General features: G+C 35.6%; 1 protein-coding gene across 1 annotated transcript in view; it reads left to right on the top strand.

Annotated features, from left to right (window-relative positions):
• Nucleotides 1-14,823, top strand: part of LRP1B (LDL receptor related protein 1B) — a gene marked incomplete at its 3' end in the record, with an annotated part of 1,833,965 nt that overhangs the window by 1,211,112 nt on the left and 608,030 nt on the right. The window contains exons 30-31 of the mRNA XM_082841888.1: nt 2,510-2,684; nt 3,510-3,604. Of these exons, the coding sequence (XP_082698014.1) occupies nt 2,510-2,684; nt 3,510-3,604 (270 nt within the window). The remainder of the gene's footprint in view (nt 1-2,509; nt 2,685-3,509; nt 3,605-14,823) is intronic.

Genomic DNA, 14,823 nt, shown 5'->3' with positions numbered 1-14,823 from the left:
TGTATGCTATGCAATAGTAAAGATAGAGATAGATTTGAGAGAGCATGAACTACAGAATTCACAAGGACTAAATAGGTATTCATAGCTTACATTTGGTTATGATTTCCAGTTTCAGAATGCAATGTCTTCTCTAGGCTGTATGATTAAAAGTCAATCAGAAATAAGTAAAAGGATTTTGAGCAGAAGAGACAGCGGAAAAAAACCAAACAAACTCTGGATAACATGTATTTTAGAGGAAATAAAAACTTATTTTATTTTTGCCAGTACCAAGCAATTCAGGGTAAAAAAGCAGAAAGTATTAAATCCTTGGTTTGGCAAAGTATCCCTCAACCCTGAATTAAGCTGCATGAACACACATACTCTAATATTCACAACAATCCTATGAATTATCTATAATTATCCTCATTTTGCTGATTAAAAAAAGGCCAAAATTTAAGCGATTTAAGGACAAAAAATAGGCACCCAACCTAGAACAGGAAGCCAAATCTTCTCATTACTGTTTCTCAGCAACCAATTAAGTCCAGAGAGTGAAGGAGGAAGAATAAATATTCTGGGTGAGGCAAATAAATATCTGACTTGGCAGGTTTAGCTTTACAGAGGTGTTGTATTACTTTTTCTTCCCTTGAGAAAAGAGGGAACTGGATGAGAATAACTAAAAATAAAAGTAAATTTCAAGTGTTGGGTTGAGAAATGAAGTTCACATACAAAATTTGCCACCTTACCAGAAATTAATGATGAAAGGTAACTTGCAGAATGAGAAGTTGTTGCTTACAGGAGAAATTGAAACATGGGGAATCCCTTTTAAGGGCACTGTGATTAAAAGTTATTTAGAAATAATAAAAAGAATATTGAGCAGGCTCTGTTAAGACTCAAGGATGTAAACTTGGGGTAGAACCTACCATGCCAGCACGGCACTTCACAGCTGACCCAGAATTGCCAGGCCTCCCTTATTTTGCTCCTTTAAGTTTTGAACTAGTGAGACTTCCGTGGTGGCGCAGTGGTTGGGAGTCTGCCTGCCAATGCAGGGGACACAGGTTCAAGCCCTGGTCCAGGAGGATCCCACATGCTGCGGAGCAACTAGGCCCGTGTGCCACAACTGCTGAGCGTGGGCTCTGGAGCCCGTGAGCCACAACCACTGAACCTGAGTGTCACAACTACTGAAGCCCGCACGCCTAGTGCCCGTGCTGTGCAATAAGAGAGGCCACAGCAATGAGAGGCCTGCGCACCACAGTGAAGATTGTCGCCCCTGTAGCTGCAAGTAGGGAAAGCCTGCGCACAGCAACGAAGACCCAATGCAGCCAAGCATAAATAAATAAATGTATCTTTTTTAAAAAAAATTGAACTAGTTAGCAGACCTTACAAATCCAGAGTTTTTGCTTTCTGGAAATCTAGCTTGGTGGCATCTTTTGAAAATGATAAAAAGGGAAGATGTAGCAATTAGAAGAGCTAAGTAGCAGCTGCTCTGGGTTTCTAGCAGCATTTGGATTGCTGCTCTGGAGTAGTGACTACAGCACTTGGGAGCTAGTTATAACTTGCAGAATCTTAGGACCCTCCCCAGACCTACTGAATCAGAATCTTCCTTTTAAGAGTCTCCAGGTGTCTTATAAATTTGAGTAGCAGGGGTCTGGAGAACCCTAAGAGGTACAGCATGATAGAAAACATTAAAACTTTATGAAATAAAGGCGAAACCAAGTAAAAGTAGTCAAATGCCACAGATTGGGAACTAAATTGGCCTGCTTTACCTGTTAATATGTTAAAAAGATTTCCTAGTATCCATTGTTTTGAACATTTTAATTTGTTTCTTTAATTTAAATGTGCAATTATATTTTAGCCTAAATTCCATCATTTTTAAAAAAGATGCCTGATTGAATCATCAAGTAATAGCAGCCCAAATATTCATATTGGATGTAATGAATCAAAACATAATTAGATTTCAGTAATTTCTGTAGAATCCACATTGGAGGAATGTTAAAAGGGCTTTAGTTTCTTTGCTCATATCTCTGTCAATTTCTGTTAATTATCCATTTTAAAAATGTTCAACTCTGGTAATACTTTTTGGAAAGTTGAATTGTTTTATTTCATTTCAGTAACAAATTGGCATTTAAAACATAAAATGGCCCATTTGTTGATGGCCCACAGTACTTTCTCCTAACTAGAAAGATGTACCATCAACTAGAGAAGCTATTACTCTAATTTGAATTTTGGTCACCTTGGCTCATAGGACTGCTGCCTGTGTTTGCTCCTAAGTGTTTACCAGTGAATCATTGACTGTTAGTGTAATTTCAATGCTAATTGTTACTTCAGGTTTTCAAATGGCTCAGCAGTAAGACGTTAATGATTATTCATGCCTTAAGAAGGGCTGATAAGGGAATGAGATTACAGTCTTGTACAATATTAGCTAACTAATAGTGTAAATTAAATTTTCCCTGAGACAGAAAATAACTGACTTAGAAAGCCAAAAGAATGAAAAACTTCGTTCATTTTTAATTTTCTCTTTCCTGTTGTACAGATATTCAGAGTATCAGAGGGTTAGCTGTGGACTGGGTCTCACGTAATTTATACTGGATTAGCTCAGAATTTGATGAAACGCAAATTAACGTGGCAAGACTAGATGGCTCCTTGAAAACCTCAATTATCCACGGAATCGATAAGCCACAGTGTCTAGCAGCTCACCCAGTCAGGGGGTAAAGTATGATTATTTTTTTAATTTTTCAAAAATTTTACACACTTTTGCTCTGATTTTATGTAAAAACTTTGTTGAATTCAAGACACACACACACATACATACATACATACATACATATAAGCTATACAGTCAAAAAAGCAAATGTGAACATGGAAGTTGTATGAGATCCCTGGTTTGAGTTGTATGAGATCTGTTTTCTGCATGAAATCAGATTTTTATATATTATTGTAAAATTTTATCAATTTATGTTTCTAAAGAGTGACAGTTCAGAATTTTAAAAAAAAGATGCCAGGAGAAGTTGTTAATTTCATTTCAAATACCAGTTGTTAATAACATATTTACTGTGTGTTAGTATTATGGTCACTGCTAAGTAGATCAGATTCTCCCATCTTCTGGCTAGTCATCATGTACCCATGTAGAGAACTTGGGTAGGGCTAAAAGAAATTCTTTCTCCTGAGTGCTTTCAACTGGAATGATTGAAATGACTTTGTTCCCTTCTCTGGTGCCTGAATTCTCCAAGCCAAGAGGATTCAATCTTGATGAATGACTTTAAATGGAAATAATTTACTGTAGTCATAGTTAAATATTCAGTTGTGAATGTAGGTGCGGGAAAGTAAGTGAAATAATTGTCCTTCAGTGACAGGAAAAAGCAAGTGGTACTTTCTTCCCAGGCAAGTGGCTCAACAATCTGGGGCCTTCCTGAAAAAAAATTATCCTGAGCTAAGAATTTACTTTAAGATTAACTTTGTTCTTCAATGTATGCTTCTAGTCAACAAGTAGGTCTATATCTAATATTTTTAAACCATATCTCTTTTGAATTAAGGAAACTCTACTGGACGGATGGAAACACAATTAATATGGCAAATATGGATGGCAGTAATAGCAAGATTCTCTTTCAGAATCAAAAGGAACCGGTTGGTAAGTTGTTTTTTTTTTTTAATAGTTAATCACTGTAGTTTTTAATATGACAGATCTGTGCTTGTACAATGGATCTTTGACCTAGAGCCTGAAAGAAAATATTATAGATTAGTAATATAAATTAAATCAGAAATTTATCAATCTTATGGAATCCATTTGGTCCATGTAGGGTAGGGAAGAAACATTCTTTTTCTGGAAAAGAAGTTAAGTTTTTTTGATAAGAGAATTTTTACAATATCTTAAGTATGGAAGTTGCTTAAAACTTAATGTAATTAATAAATATAATATCTTATTCTCACTGGTGAATATCTGATACACCATTTGCTATGGTAGCAATATGATGTACTGAAGCCTCCTCTGATCATCATCATTGTGGCATTATTAATAGTTACAATGATTTGAGTTTAAGTATTTAATATTTAGTTTTCAGCAATTTTCACTTACTCTGCAGGGTGTTTATTTAGTTTGCCATTCTACCTTTCTTAACCACTGGAACTCATCAGGTAAAATTTCATGGTGCTGAAAGAGAGCTTTGACTCATTCCCATAAGTGATCTTTGAAAAATCAAAGTACAAAGATTCTTTTAGAAGATAAAGTTACACTATACTGTTCTTTTCAAATAGATATCTATACATTGTACTATTCTTTTCAAACTGTAATCACTCTTTCCTCATATTCTCTTCTGTTTCTTTGAGAGGCAAGAATTACCATATTGCCTTAATTTATCATCTCAACGTACGTCTTTTTAAAAATCCAATAATGAACCTGAATTTTGATATTATATTAAATGTGCCAATGATGGAATATACAAAAGAAAGTCATAATTTTGCTTTGAATTGAATACTGTGTATTTTTAAATCTTGGGGTAAAATCCCTACACCATGAAGCTTTTCAGCAATTTTTTCTTAGTTTTAGAACTGTGGAAGTATACTTTCTTGAAGTATCTCATTTTTAATGGTGATGATTCAATAAAGGGATAATATCAACAAGATTTGCAATAAATAATTCTTTTTATGTGGTCCGTAGAATAAACCTTGTGATGTAAAATGATACTATTAACAACTCTTTTCTTTGGATTGTGTTCTAAGATTTGATACACAATTGAAATTCAAGGTAGTGTTAGAAATTAAAGGCAAATTGAAATGCTAATACTTCTGTGTAGAAGATGATAGAACAGAAGAAACAAGGGACTCTACAAGATTAGGACCCATACAAAGGATTTAATTTGGACTAAAGCAATTCAGTTGGTTCTTATCTGGAGTTGTTCAGAATATTTAATACGGAAAAGTGAGTATGACTGAAATAGTATGAGCAACTAAAGTCCTTACATTGTAATGTGGTAGCTAGAGGTTACACCAAAATGTTCATTTATATGCTCGTTTTTATAAGGGGAAAAACCTTATCTTCTTTCATACTAAATTTCCATTTTCCTACTCAAAATAAATTAAAGAGCAGCTATATATGAAGCTTATATAAAGAAAGTTTGTAAGAAAAAGAATTAGTGTTACTATTTACACTTTGTAGTTGGCCCTTCAGGTGTTATACACCAAGTGATATTTTTAACTGTGTATGGATGATGATTAAACATCCAGTAACAAATATTAAATGCCTACTTCATGTCAGTTATTGTTATATTTGAAAATTACTTTAAAATCAATTCAGAATTACACTGTTAAATTTTAATTTGTGCAAGATAGACTATTTTCCCAGAAATAACCCAGAATCTTATTACAAACCATTTCTTAAGTGAGCATTAATGAGTATGGCTTGTGAGTCAGACATTCACTTATTCAATAAACAGATTTTTATTGAGTATCAGATTTTGTATTCGGCCTGTTGATAAAAATTTGACATTGTCCTTTTGCTTTAGGGGCACACGAACCTAAATCATTTTAGATCCCATTAAGTGAATTTATCTCAGTGACCTTGAGCAAATTACTGTTAGCTCGGTGGTACTTGCTTTCCTCATCTGTAAGATCAAGGCAAAATGCCTATTTTGTAAAGTTCTCATGAGGATTAAATGAGGAAAACTTACGAAAAGAACATCTGGCCTTTAATAATAGAACCTATCAGGAGTAGTAGTAGAAAGTATATTGGGTCCAATAGACTGAAATTTGAATGATTTGATTGTCTGCAGTATTGAGTATGTATAAATGAATTCAGTTAAGAATAAACATAGACCAGAATCCATAGAAATCTAGCAGAGGAACATATGTAACTAAGTGGGCCTCTGAGATGAGCAAATTTTTATGCACATCTACATTGTCTTAATGCTGATGCTAAGAGGCAAACAAGTTTGAAGTACCGGGTTCTGCTCTCAGATCTTCCCAGCATAGCCCCTTAGGACCAATAGACAACTGGGCCCTCATCTTGTTCTAGAAGTTCTTGATGTGATTTATAAATAAGAATTGCTTACAAGTTCCTTCCAGTAACTTTCTACTTCAGGTTACTAGTCATGTCAACCAGGTGGTCTCTGTGATGCTGAATGACAGACTGTGCTGTCCATGTGTAAATGTGTTCCTCTTGCTGTTTCTCCTATATTCCCTGTCTAACCCTGTGGCCATTTGGCTCTATAGGAGAAGAAAATTTTTTCCTCTATCTTTCTAGGTTCTTTTGGCTGGGGTAGTGCAGGCATACCTCAGAGATATTGCAGTTCTATTTCCAGACCACCGAAATAAAGTAAATATCACAATAAAGCGAGTCACACGAAATTTTTGGTTTCCCAGTACATATAAAAGTTATGTTTACACCATACTGTGGCTTTTAAGTGTGTGATAACATTATGTCTTAAAAAAAATGTACATACCTTAATTAAAAAAATACTTTATTGATAAAAAATGCTATCCATCATCTGAGCCTTCAATGAGTCATCGTGGTAATGGCAAAGACCACTGATCACAGATCACCATAATAAATATAATAATAAAAAATTATGAAATATTGTGAGAATTATCAAACCGTGGCACAGAGACATGCAGTAGGCAAATGCTGTTGGAAAAATGGTGCTGATAGACCTGCTCGATGCAGGGTAGACTCAAACCTTCAATTTGCAAAAAACACAGTATCCACAGGGTGCAATAAAGTGAAGAGCAATAAAATGAGGTATGCCTGTAATTAAAGTGACAGAAGGCAGATTAACAGGAGAAAAAAAATTAATTATGTAAGTATGGGAGCCCCGTAAGAATGAGACCCAAAGAAGTGACCAAAGCAGGCAGGATTTATACCTTTTAGACAAAGAAACAATTATTTGTGAAGATTTGAAAAAACAAAGGGGTTTGGGCTTGCAGTTCCAAAATAATGAAGTAACAAAGCTTATTTATACTGCTTTCTTGGCCTTGAATTCCCTATCTCTGGTGATAAGGATGCCTTCTGTCTTCCTGGTATAGGGAGGATACCTTCACATGAGGGAATTAGTCCCTGCTTTCAGGCAAACAAAAGAGGCTCAGAGTATTTTTCTTTCACCAGCTGTTTCTTAAGTAACTTTAATTCAATATAATCAATATGGGGGAAGGGTTGGGGGGAGGGATAGTTTGGGATTGACATGTACACACTGCTATATTTAAAATGGATAACCAACAAGGACCTACTGTATAGTACAGGGAACTCTGCTCAATATTCTGTAACAACCTAATTGGGAAAAGAATTTGGAAAAGAATAGATATATGTATATGTATAACTGAATCACTTTGATGTACATCTGAAACTAACACAACATTGTTAATCAACTGTACACCAATATAAAATAAAAAGTTAAAAAATAAATTAAATAAAATTAACAACTATCAACAAGAAAAAAAAAATCAATATGCCAACATAGCACATTTTGGGGTGGCCTGTCCTGAACCCCATCAGCTCTCATTAGCAACTCAGATATTTCTCATAAAAAGAAAGAACAAACAGAAATCAATTGGTCAATTTATCTACTTATCGGCAAGTTTTGTTTTGTTTGTTTTTTAGCACATAGTATAAATATAAAACCAAGTTCTTTTGAATGTAACCCTTATTCATTGCAACCCTGTTAATTGCAATTTTTGATCTATCCCAATAGGCTAGAGAGACTCTTATCTGTAAATTAACTATAAAAAATATTATTGGTGATTAACTTTATAGCAGAAAAGTCTTATCTATATTGTCAGTTTAAATTCTTTATTTGTGAGGAATGGCACCAGTAAAGACAATGCTGGTTTCAAGAGTATTGTAGATACTGATTAAAATAGATTAAAACTATGTTGCATAGTAACTTTTTTTTAAGTTAGCATTTTCACTGTGTGCTTGAACCACTTTCTTAAAATATATTCAGTAAGTTACATAGTTTACTAATTTACACAAAATACTGAAGTATTTCAGATTATTGTGTTTTCTTTTCTAAAAGTTCTTTTTTTGCTTTTTTTTTTTTTTCCTCTCTTAATGGACAATTTAGAGCTGTGATGTGAATAAATGGACCAAAAAAATTTTTTTTGGTTTATACACAAATTAAAACTGCCTTTTAGTGTAGATTCAAGGTTAAGTCTCATAAGGAAACATTTGATAGTAGAAGAATTTTTGAAATACTCTCAAGAATTCATGCCACTGTAATCCCACTTTATAAGTTTCTTTTAGGACTATCCCCGAGATGATTTGTAAAATGGAATTTTTCAGTTCTATAAATGAACATATGAATGTGTGAAAAAATAAGTACAAACCTGTTTTTGTTGGTATACAATGTCATACCTATGAAATACTTACATACATAGGGATATTTGTTACTGTGTTATTTACTCATTGAATTTCACTGATATTTTGCACTGCAGGAAGTTATTGTAATTACTTTCTCATGATGAATCTGTCTGAGCCATCTCTGGCTTAAACTCCTGCCCACTGCATCCCCTGAACCATTTCCATGAAGAAAATTAGATGATTAGGAAAGCAGGAGCTACTGTTCAGTTGATTTTTCTCCTTTTGCATATTGACTGTCAGATTATAAATTATTTTTGGAAAAAATGTATAGAAAAATGCATGGAAAAAATGTACAAGATGTAAGGAGAAAAAACAATATTCTGTCTCGTAAGGCTGGGAAGTGTCAAATGAAAACAATCATTTTCTATAACCCTTTATGAAACCTGTATTCTCACTATGAAGTTACACCTTTGTGGTTGTATGCACTTAGCCTGGGATATATGATGAGGATGTCACTTTGGCAACAAAAATAACATAATTATAGTGACTACTTGTTATGGATTTAGAATATATTAAGCACTTGCAAAATGCTTTTCATTAATCATCTCGTGGTAATCATTTCTGGAAGACTTTCTTACTCTTCCTTTATAGATTCAGAAACCGAGGCTTGTTGAAAGAAATGAGTTGCCTGTGATGAATGGTAGAGTTGGGGTTCAAAACCAAGTTTATCTGCTTCCAAAGTCATATTAAATCTTAACCATATGCTATGCCTAGAGAGGCTCATTTCATATAGTAATTACCTGACCTCAAGCAAAGATCAAGGAATAAAACTGGTACTCAGTCAAGCATGGAAGGTGGGAAAGAAAAATCTAGAGCTTATGTACTCCTAAGAAATGTGGGAACAAGTAGGACACTGCAGTCAGCTTTTCTAAGCAGCCAGGGGTATGCAAGAACCAGTCTCACCTCTGTGTCAATTTTGCCTCACAATTAATTATTTCTGAATCTTTAAATGCATGTTTTAAACAGTAATGTCACTGATATACTAGGCCTTCTAGTTTGTGGAATTTTCATATTTTAATTCACTGGATTTCCCTTACTTGTTTTCTGTTAAATCCATATGCATGAAATACTTGAAAGAGAAGTGCATAGTGATCTTATCAAAACACCCAACTTGGCATTTTATGAGTGTGTATCACTGAAGACCAAGTAATTGCAGCCTTCAGGCAGTTTGGGCTGAATAACTTTGTTTCTGTTAAATACAAATCAACATTCCCATTATACATTGTTGAACTAAATATTTTCAATTAAGATTTATTGCTCAGTCTTGGATACATTAAATGCTTAGAGCAGTTTACAAAACGGGATTTTAATTTACTACTTAAAGCCATTTCAGAGTTTAAAATGTTTATATATTATGAATTTTATCCCTCAAGCCTCATATAAAGCATATTGGCTTGTCAATCAGCATTACCCTTCATGGTTTATTCTTAAGAATCTAGTATAACTACATATTTTATTTTCTTGATGTTTTCTGTTCATTTTAAATGTAATCCCAGGGCTTCCCTGGTGGTGCAGTGGTTAAGAATCTGCCTGCCAAGGCAGGGTAAATGGGTTCGAGCCCTGGTCCGGGAAGATCCCATATGCCGCAGAGCGACTAAGCCCGTGCACCACAACTACTGAGCCTGCGCACCACAAGGAAGAGTAGCCCCCGCTCACCACAACTAGAGAAAGCCCGCGCACAGCAACAAAGACCCAACTCAGCCAAAAATAAATAAGTTTTTTTAAAAATAAATAAATTAATGTAATCCCAACCAAAAGTCATTTGTTTACTCAACCTTCAAGTACACCTTCTTGAAACCTACCAAACATTTTTTTTATTGTTTAATCATTCTAACCCTTATACGTGGATTTTTAAATCTATTCATGGATAATATTCATAAACACTGTTTACCATATCAAAAGAACTCAAGGACCTCAATTTTTAAAAATAAGGTTAAAACAAATTTCTGGATATGTTTCCTTGCTTGATGTAATACAGTTATATATATACTTATTACTCAGCACAGTTACATTTATTATGAATGAAGTTTAATCAACATATAGAGCTATGCACCCCAAAAGAAATGATAATAATAGGTTACCAAAAAGAATGGAGGAATTAACAAAGTGATATTAAAATTACACATTCATATACACACAAATAATTTAAATTTGTTACATTTTTTAATCTGATCATTTACTCATTCAAATGTTATGGAGTGTAAAAAAAAAAGTTATTAAAAAAAAGGTTATGAAGTGCATACTAGGTTCCAGACTCTGAAAATAAAACCTGGGACGCATTATCAAAGCCATAGTCCAGTAAAGGAAAAAAACAGAAATATAAACCATTTGATGAGACCTTTAGTAGAGTTACACAACAACAAAAACCAATATTGTTCATGAGTACTGTATCCAGACACCATAAAGATAATGTAAGTAGACACTATAAAAATAGTACAACTAATTCTTGGTGAGAAAGAAAAATAGAGGAATGAGTTGTAACCAAATTGGTGATATTTTGTAACTTCAACTGGACCCTGAAGGAAACATGCTTTTGTTTTTAAGGTATGACGGAAGAAGGGGCTTTCCTTATTCTTTTTTGGTTTTTTTTGAAGATGTTGGGGGTAGGAGTTTATTAATTAATTTATTTATTTTTGCTGTGTTGGGTCTTCATTTCTGTGCGAGGGCTTTCTCTAGTTGTGGCAAGCGGGGGCCACTCTTCATCATGGTGCGCGGGCCTCTCACTATCACGGCCTCTCGTTGCGGAGCACAGGCTCCAGACGCGCAGGCTCAGTAATTGTGGCTCATGGGCCTAGTTGCTCCGCGGCATGTGGGATCTTCCCAGACCAGGGCTCGAACCCGTGTCCCCTGCATTAGCAGGCAGATTCTCAACCGCTGTGCCACCAGGGAAGCCCTCCTTATTCTTAGTAGAAAAAAAAAAAAACAGGCTTAAAAGGCACAAAATCATGATATATCTAAAAAAACTGAATTATTCTGCATGTCTGGGGGAAAAAATATCTAATACAAGGGAATATTTAGGATAATATTGACAGGAACTATAATTTTAAAATATTCAAATGATACAATTCAGTGATTTTAAAAATAGTTTGCTCTATTTTACCTATCAAGCTATAAATATAGCTTAGGGAAATTATAAAACTGTAGGCATTAAACCTTTTAAAATGATCTTTTAGAACAAAATACTTCTTAAGAAATAAACTGTCACTGACTCTGTTTTTCCTCTAATTTTGCATGTTATTTTCACAAGGCACATAATTTTAAGAGCTTGAACTATAAGATAAATTGTTCCAAGTAAGAGCTTGGGACATTAAGAGCTTGAAATATAAATTGTCCCAAGTAAAATGATTTATGTGAGGGAGAATGGAGGAGATGCTGAAATCCTAACTTGATACAATAAGTAATAAGGAACTAATTAACTTAGGTCTGTAACTGTGTGTCATCAGTGACTTTTTTTGTTTTAATTCATTTATTTATTTATCTTTGGCTATGTTGGGTCTTTGTTGCTGAGCACAGGTTTTCTCTAGTTGCGGCGAGTGGAGGCTATTCTTTTTTGTGGTGCACGGGCTTCTCATTGCAGTGGCTTCTCTTGTTGCAGAGCATAGGCTCTAGGCACGCAGGCTTTGGTAGTTGTGGTGTGTGGGCCCCGTAGTTGTGGCTCGCAGGCTGTAGAGTGCAGGCTCAGTAGTTGTGGCGCACAGGCTTAGTTGCTCTGCGGCATGTGGGATCTTCCCGGACCAGGGCTCGAACCCATGTCCTCTGCATTGGCAGGCAGATTCTTAACCACTGTACCACCAGGGAAGCCCCATCAGTGACTTCTTAAAGTGGAGTGAATTGAGAGGATTATTTCAAGGAATCCTTTAGATCAAGTTAAGATGAGGGCGATATAGATACTTGGAGTAGAAGAAAAAAACCAAAAAAGTATTTCCTGTATCCTAGGTTCTCTGGCTAGGGCCCTGGAAATTAGACTGACAACAGACAAATTAAAAAGAGGAAAACAGAGTTTATTAACTCTCATAGCACACATACATGTGAGAGAAACTCATTGAAGAGTAACTCAAAGGAGTGGTTAGAACTTGTGCTTATATAGCATCTTACCAAAGAACAATAAATTTGTAGAGAAATAAAAAGATAAAGGAAAAAGGTTTTAAACTTTCAAGGAAGGCGTACTGTGAGAAGGTAAATATATGAGGAAAACTAAGGAAAGATAAGGGTCATTTCGGTAACTTTTGTTACATAGATTCCTCTCAGTGCTGTCTCTGGGCTGGTAAATCTAGACCTGTCTCTGGTGATTAAGAGGCTAAGCCCACTTTCAGCAAAAAGGGAGGGCAGAGAGCTTTGATTTTTGGTGTCTGTTGTTTCTTAATTATCTTCAGGACAAAATAATCTTTAAACCAAAGAGGTCTATTTTGGAGTGGCATATTCTGATGCCCTACATTCTCAACTTTTTGTTGAATAATATTTTTGAATTGAAATTTTTATTGAGGTAATTTTAGATTCACGTGCAGTTATAAAAAATAATGCAGAGGGGTTCCGTGTATACTTTATCTAATTTTCCCCAATTGGAATATTATGTAAAACTACAGTAAAATATTACAACTCAGATATTGACCTTAATACAATCCACCAATCTTATTCAGATTATGTATTATTAGTATTCATTTGTGTGTTTGTATATTTAGATCTGTACAATTTTATAACATGTATAGATTGCTGTATCCAATATCAGAGTCAAAATACTGAATAAACTGAATTGAGTTCTGTGGATAAGTGGATGGGAAAAAAGAAAAGCAAAATAAGATAATGAATAATTCCAATATCACAACAATCCTTCCTGATACCCTTTTATAACCACACCTACCCCCTCCTCCCCCTTTTTTTCCTCCCTACACTATCTTCCATTTCTAAAATTTTGTCATTTTATTTATTTATTTATTTTGCGGTGTACGCGGGCCTCTCACTGTTGTGGCCTCTCCCGTTGCAGAGCACAGGCTCCGGACGCGCAGGCTCAGCGGCCATAGTTCACGGGCCCAGCCGCTGCGCGGCATGCGGGATATTCCCAGACCGGGGCACGAAACCCGTGTCCCCTGCATCAGCAGGCGGACTCTCAACCACTGCGCCACCAGGGAACCCCTAAAATTTTGTCATTTTAAAATGTTATATAAGTGGAATCATACAGTATGTAAGCTTTTGGGTTGACTTTTTTCCACTTAGCATTTATCCTTGTAGAGTCATCAAAATTGTTTCATGTGTCAATAGTTTGTTATTGTTGTTTTTTTCTTTACTTTTTAATGCTGAGTAGTATGCCATGGTATGTACATATCATAGTTTACCTAAACATTCTCCTGTTGAAGGAAATGGGATGATTCCAGTTTCTGACTGAAGCCAAATCCGTCCTCTATACACCGACACTGAATTAAATCTCAGAGACAGAGTTTTGGGTGAAGTAGAAAAGAATAGCTTTATTACTTTGCCAGGCAAAGGGGGCCACAGCAGGCTAATGCCCTCAAAACTGTGTGTCTCCACCTTGCCGGGGGTTGCGGGGGGGGGGGGGGGGGGGACTCGTGGTGTGAGCAGTCTTATAGTCCCGGGGCAGGGTTGCTGATTAAGATCAGGGGACGGTAAGCGCAGGGCCCGCATTCCTTCAATTCAGACCTTCTCTGGAATGAAGAGTGCTTGTCAAGCAGGTAACATCTTCCATTTGGGGGCTTTAGTTCTGAGAAGAGCTCAAAGATAATGTTATGTATATCCCTTGAGGGGGAACCAGGACACTGCCCCTAGACTGTACTATTGTCTCTTGACTGCTCCTCCCTTATCTCCACATCCCCTCCCTTCCCTGATTAGCAGCTGTTTGAACCTGCCCTTTGGAACTCAGGGAAGGGGACACAGAGCGGCTTTTGTGCCCAGGAGGCCCATAGGGTCCTGCTCCATTTCATGACTACAACAAATAAAGCTGTTATAAACATTCATGTACAAGTTTTTGTGTGAACATCCATTTTCATTTCTCTGGGATAAATTCCCAGGAGTGCAATTAGTGGGACCTATGGTAACAATATGCTTAATTTCATAAGAAACTGCCCAGTTCTTTTCCAGAGTGGCTGTACCATTTTACGTTCCAACCAGCAATGTGTCAGTGATATAGTTTTTTCCCACGTCTTTGCCAGCATTTATTTTTGTCACTAGCTTTATTGTAGTCATTTTTGTGAGTGTGTAGTGATACTCATTGTCATTTTAGTTTGCATTTTCCTGTGACGTTAAACATCTTTTTCATGTACTTACTTGCCGTATGTATATCTTCTGTGAGATTTCTGTTCATTCATTTTCCCCATTTTCTAATTCTATTTTTTTAAACCTAGTCTTTTGATGGATATGTGGATTACAAATACTTTGTCTCAGGCTGAAGCATATTTCTGATTGGCTTTCATAGAACAGATGTTTCTAATTTTGATGTATCTGTATAATTGAGAAAATACTGTATTAAAAATTAAGTGCACAATCTGAATATT

Source organism: Leucopleurus acutus (genome assembly GCF_964270905.1).
Source record: "Leucopleurus acutus genome assembly, chromosome: 6".
Taxonomy (NCBI): Eukaryota; Metazoa; Chordata; class Mammalia; order Artiodactyla; family Delphinidae; genus Leucopleurus; species Leucopleurus acutus.
The sequence above is the reverse complement of the archived record's forward strand: the minus strand, read 5'-3'. Positions and strand labels throughout refer to the sequence as shown.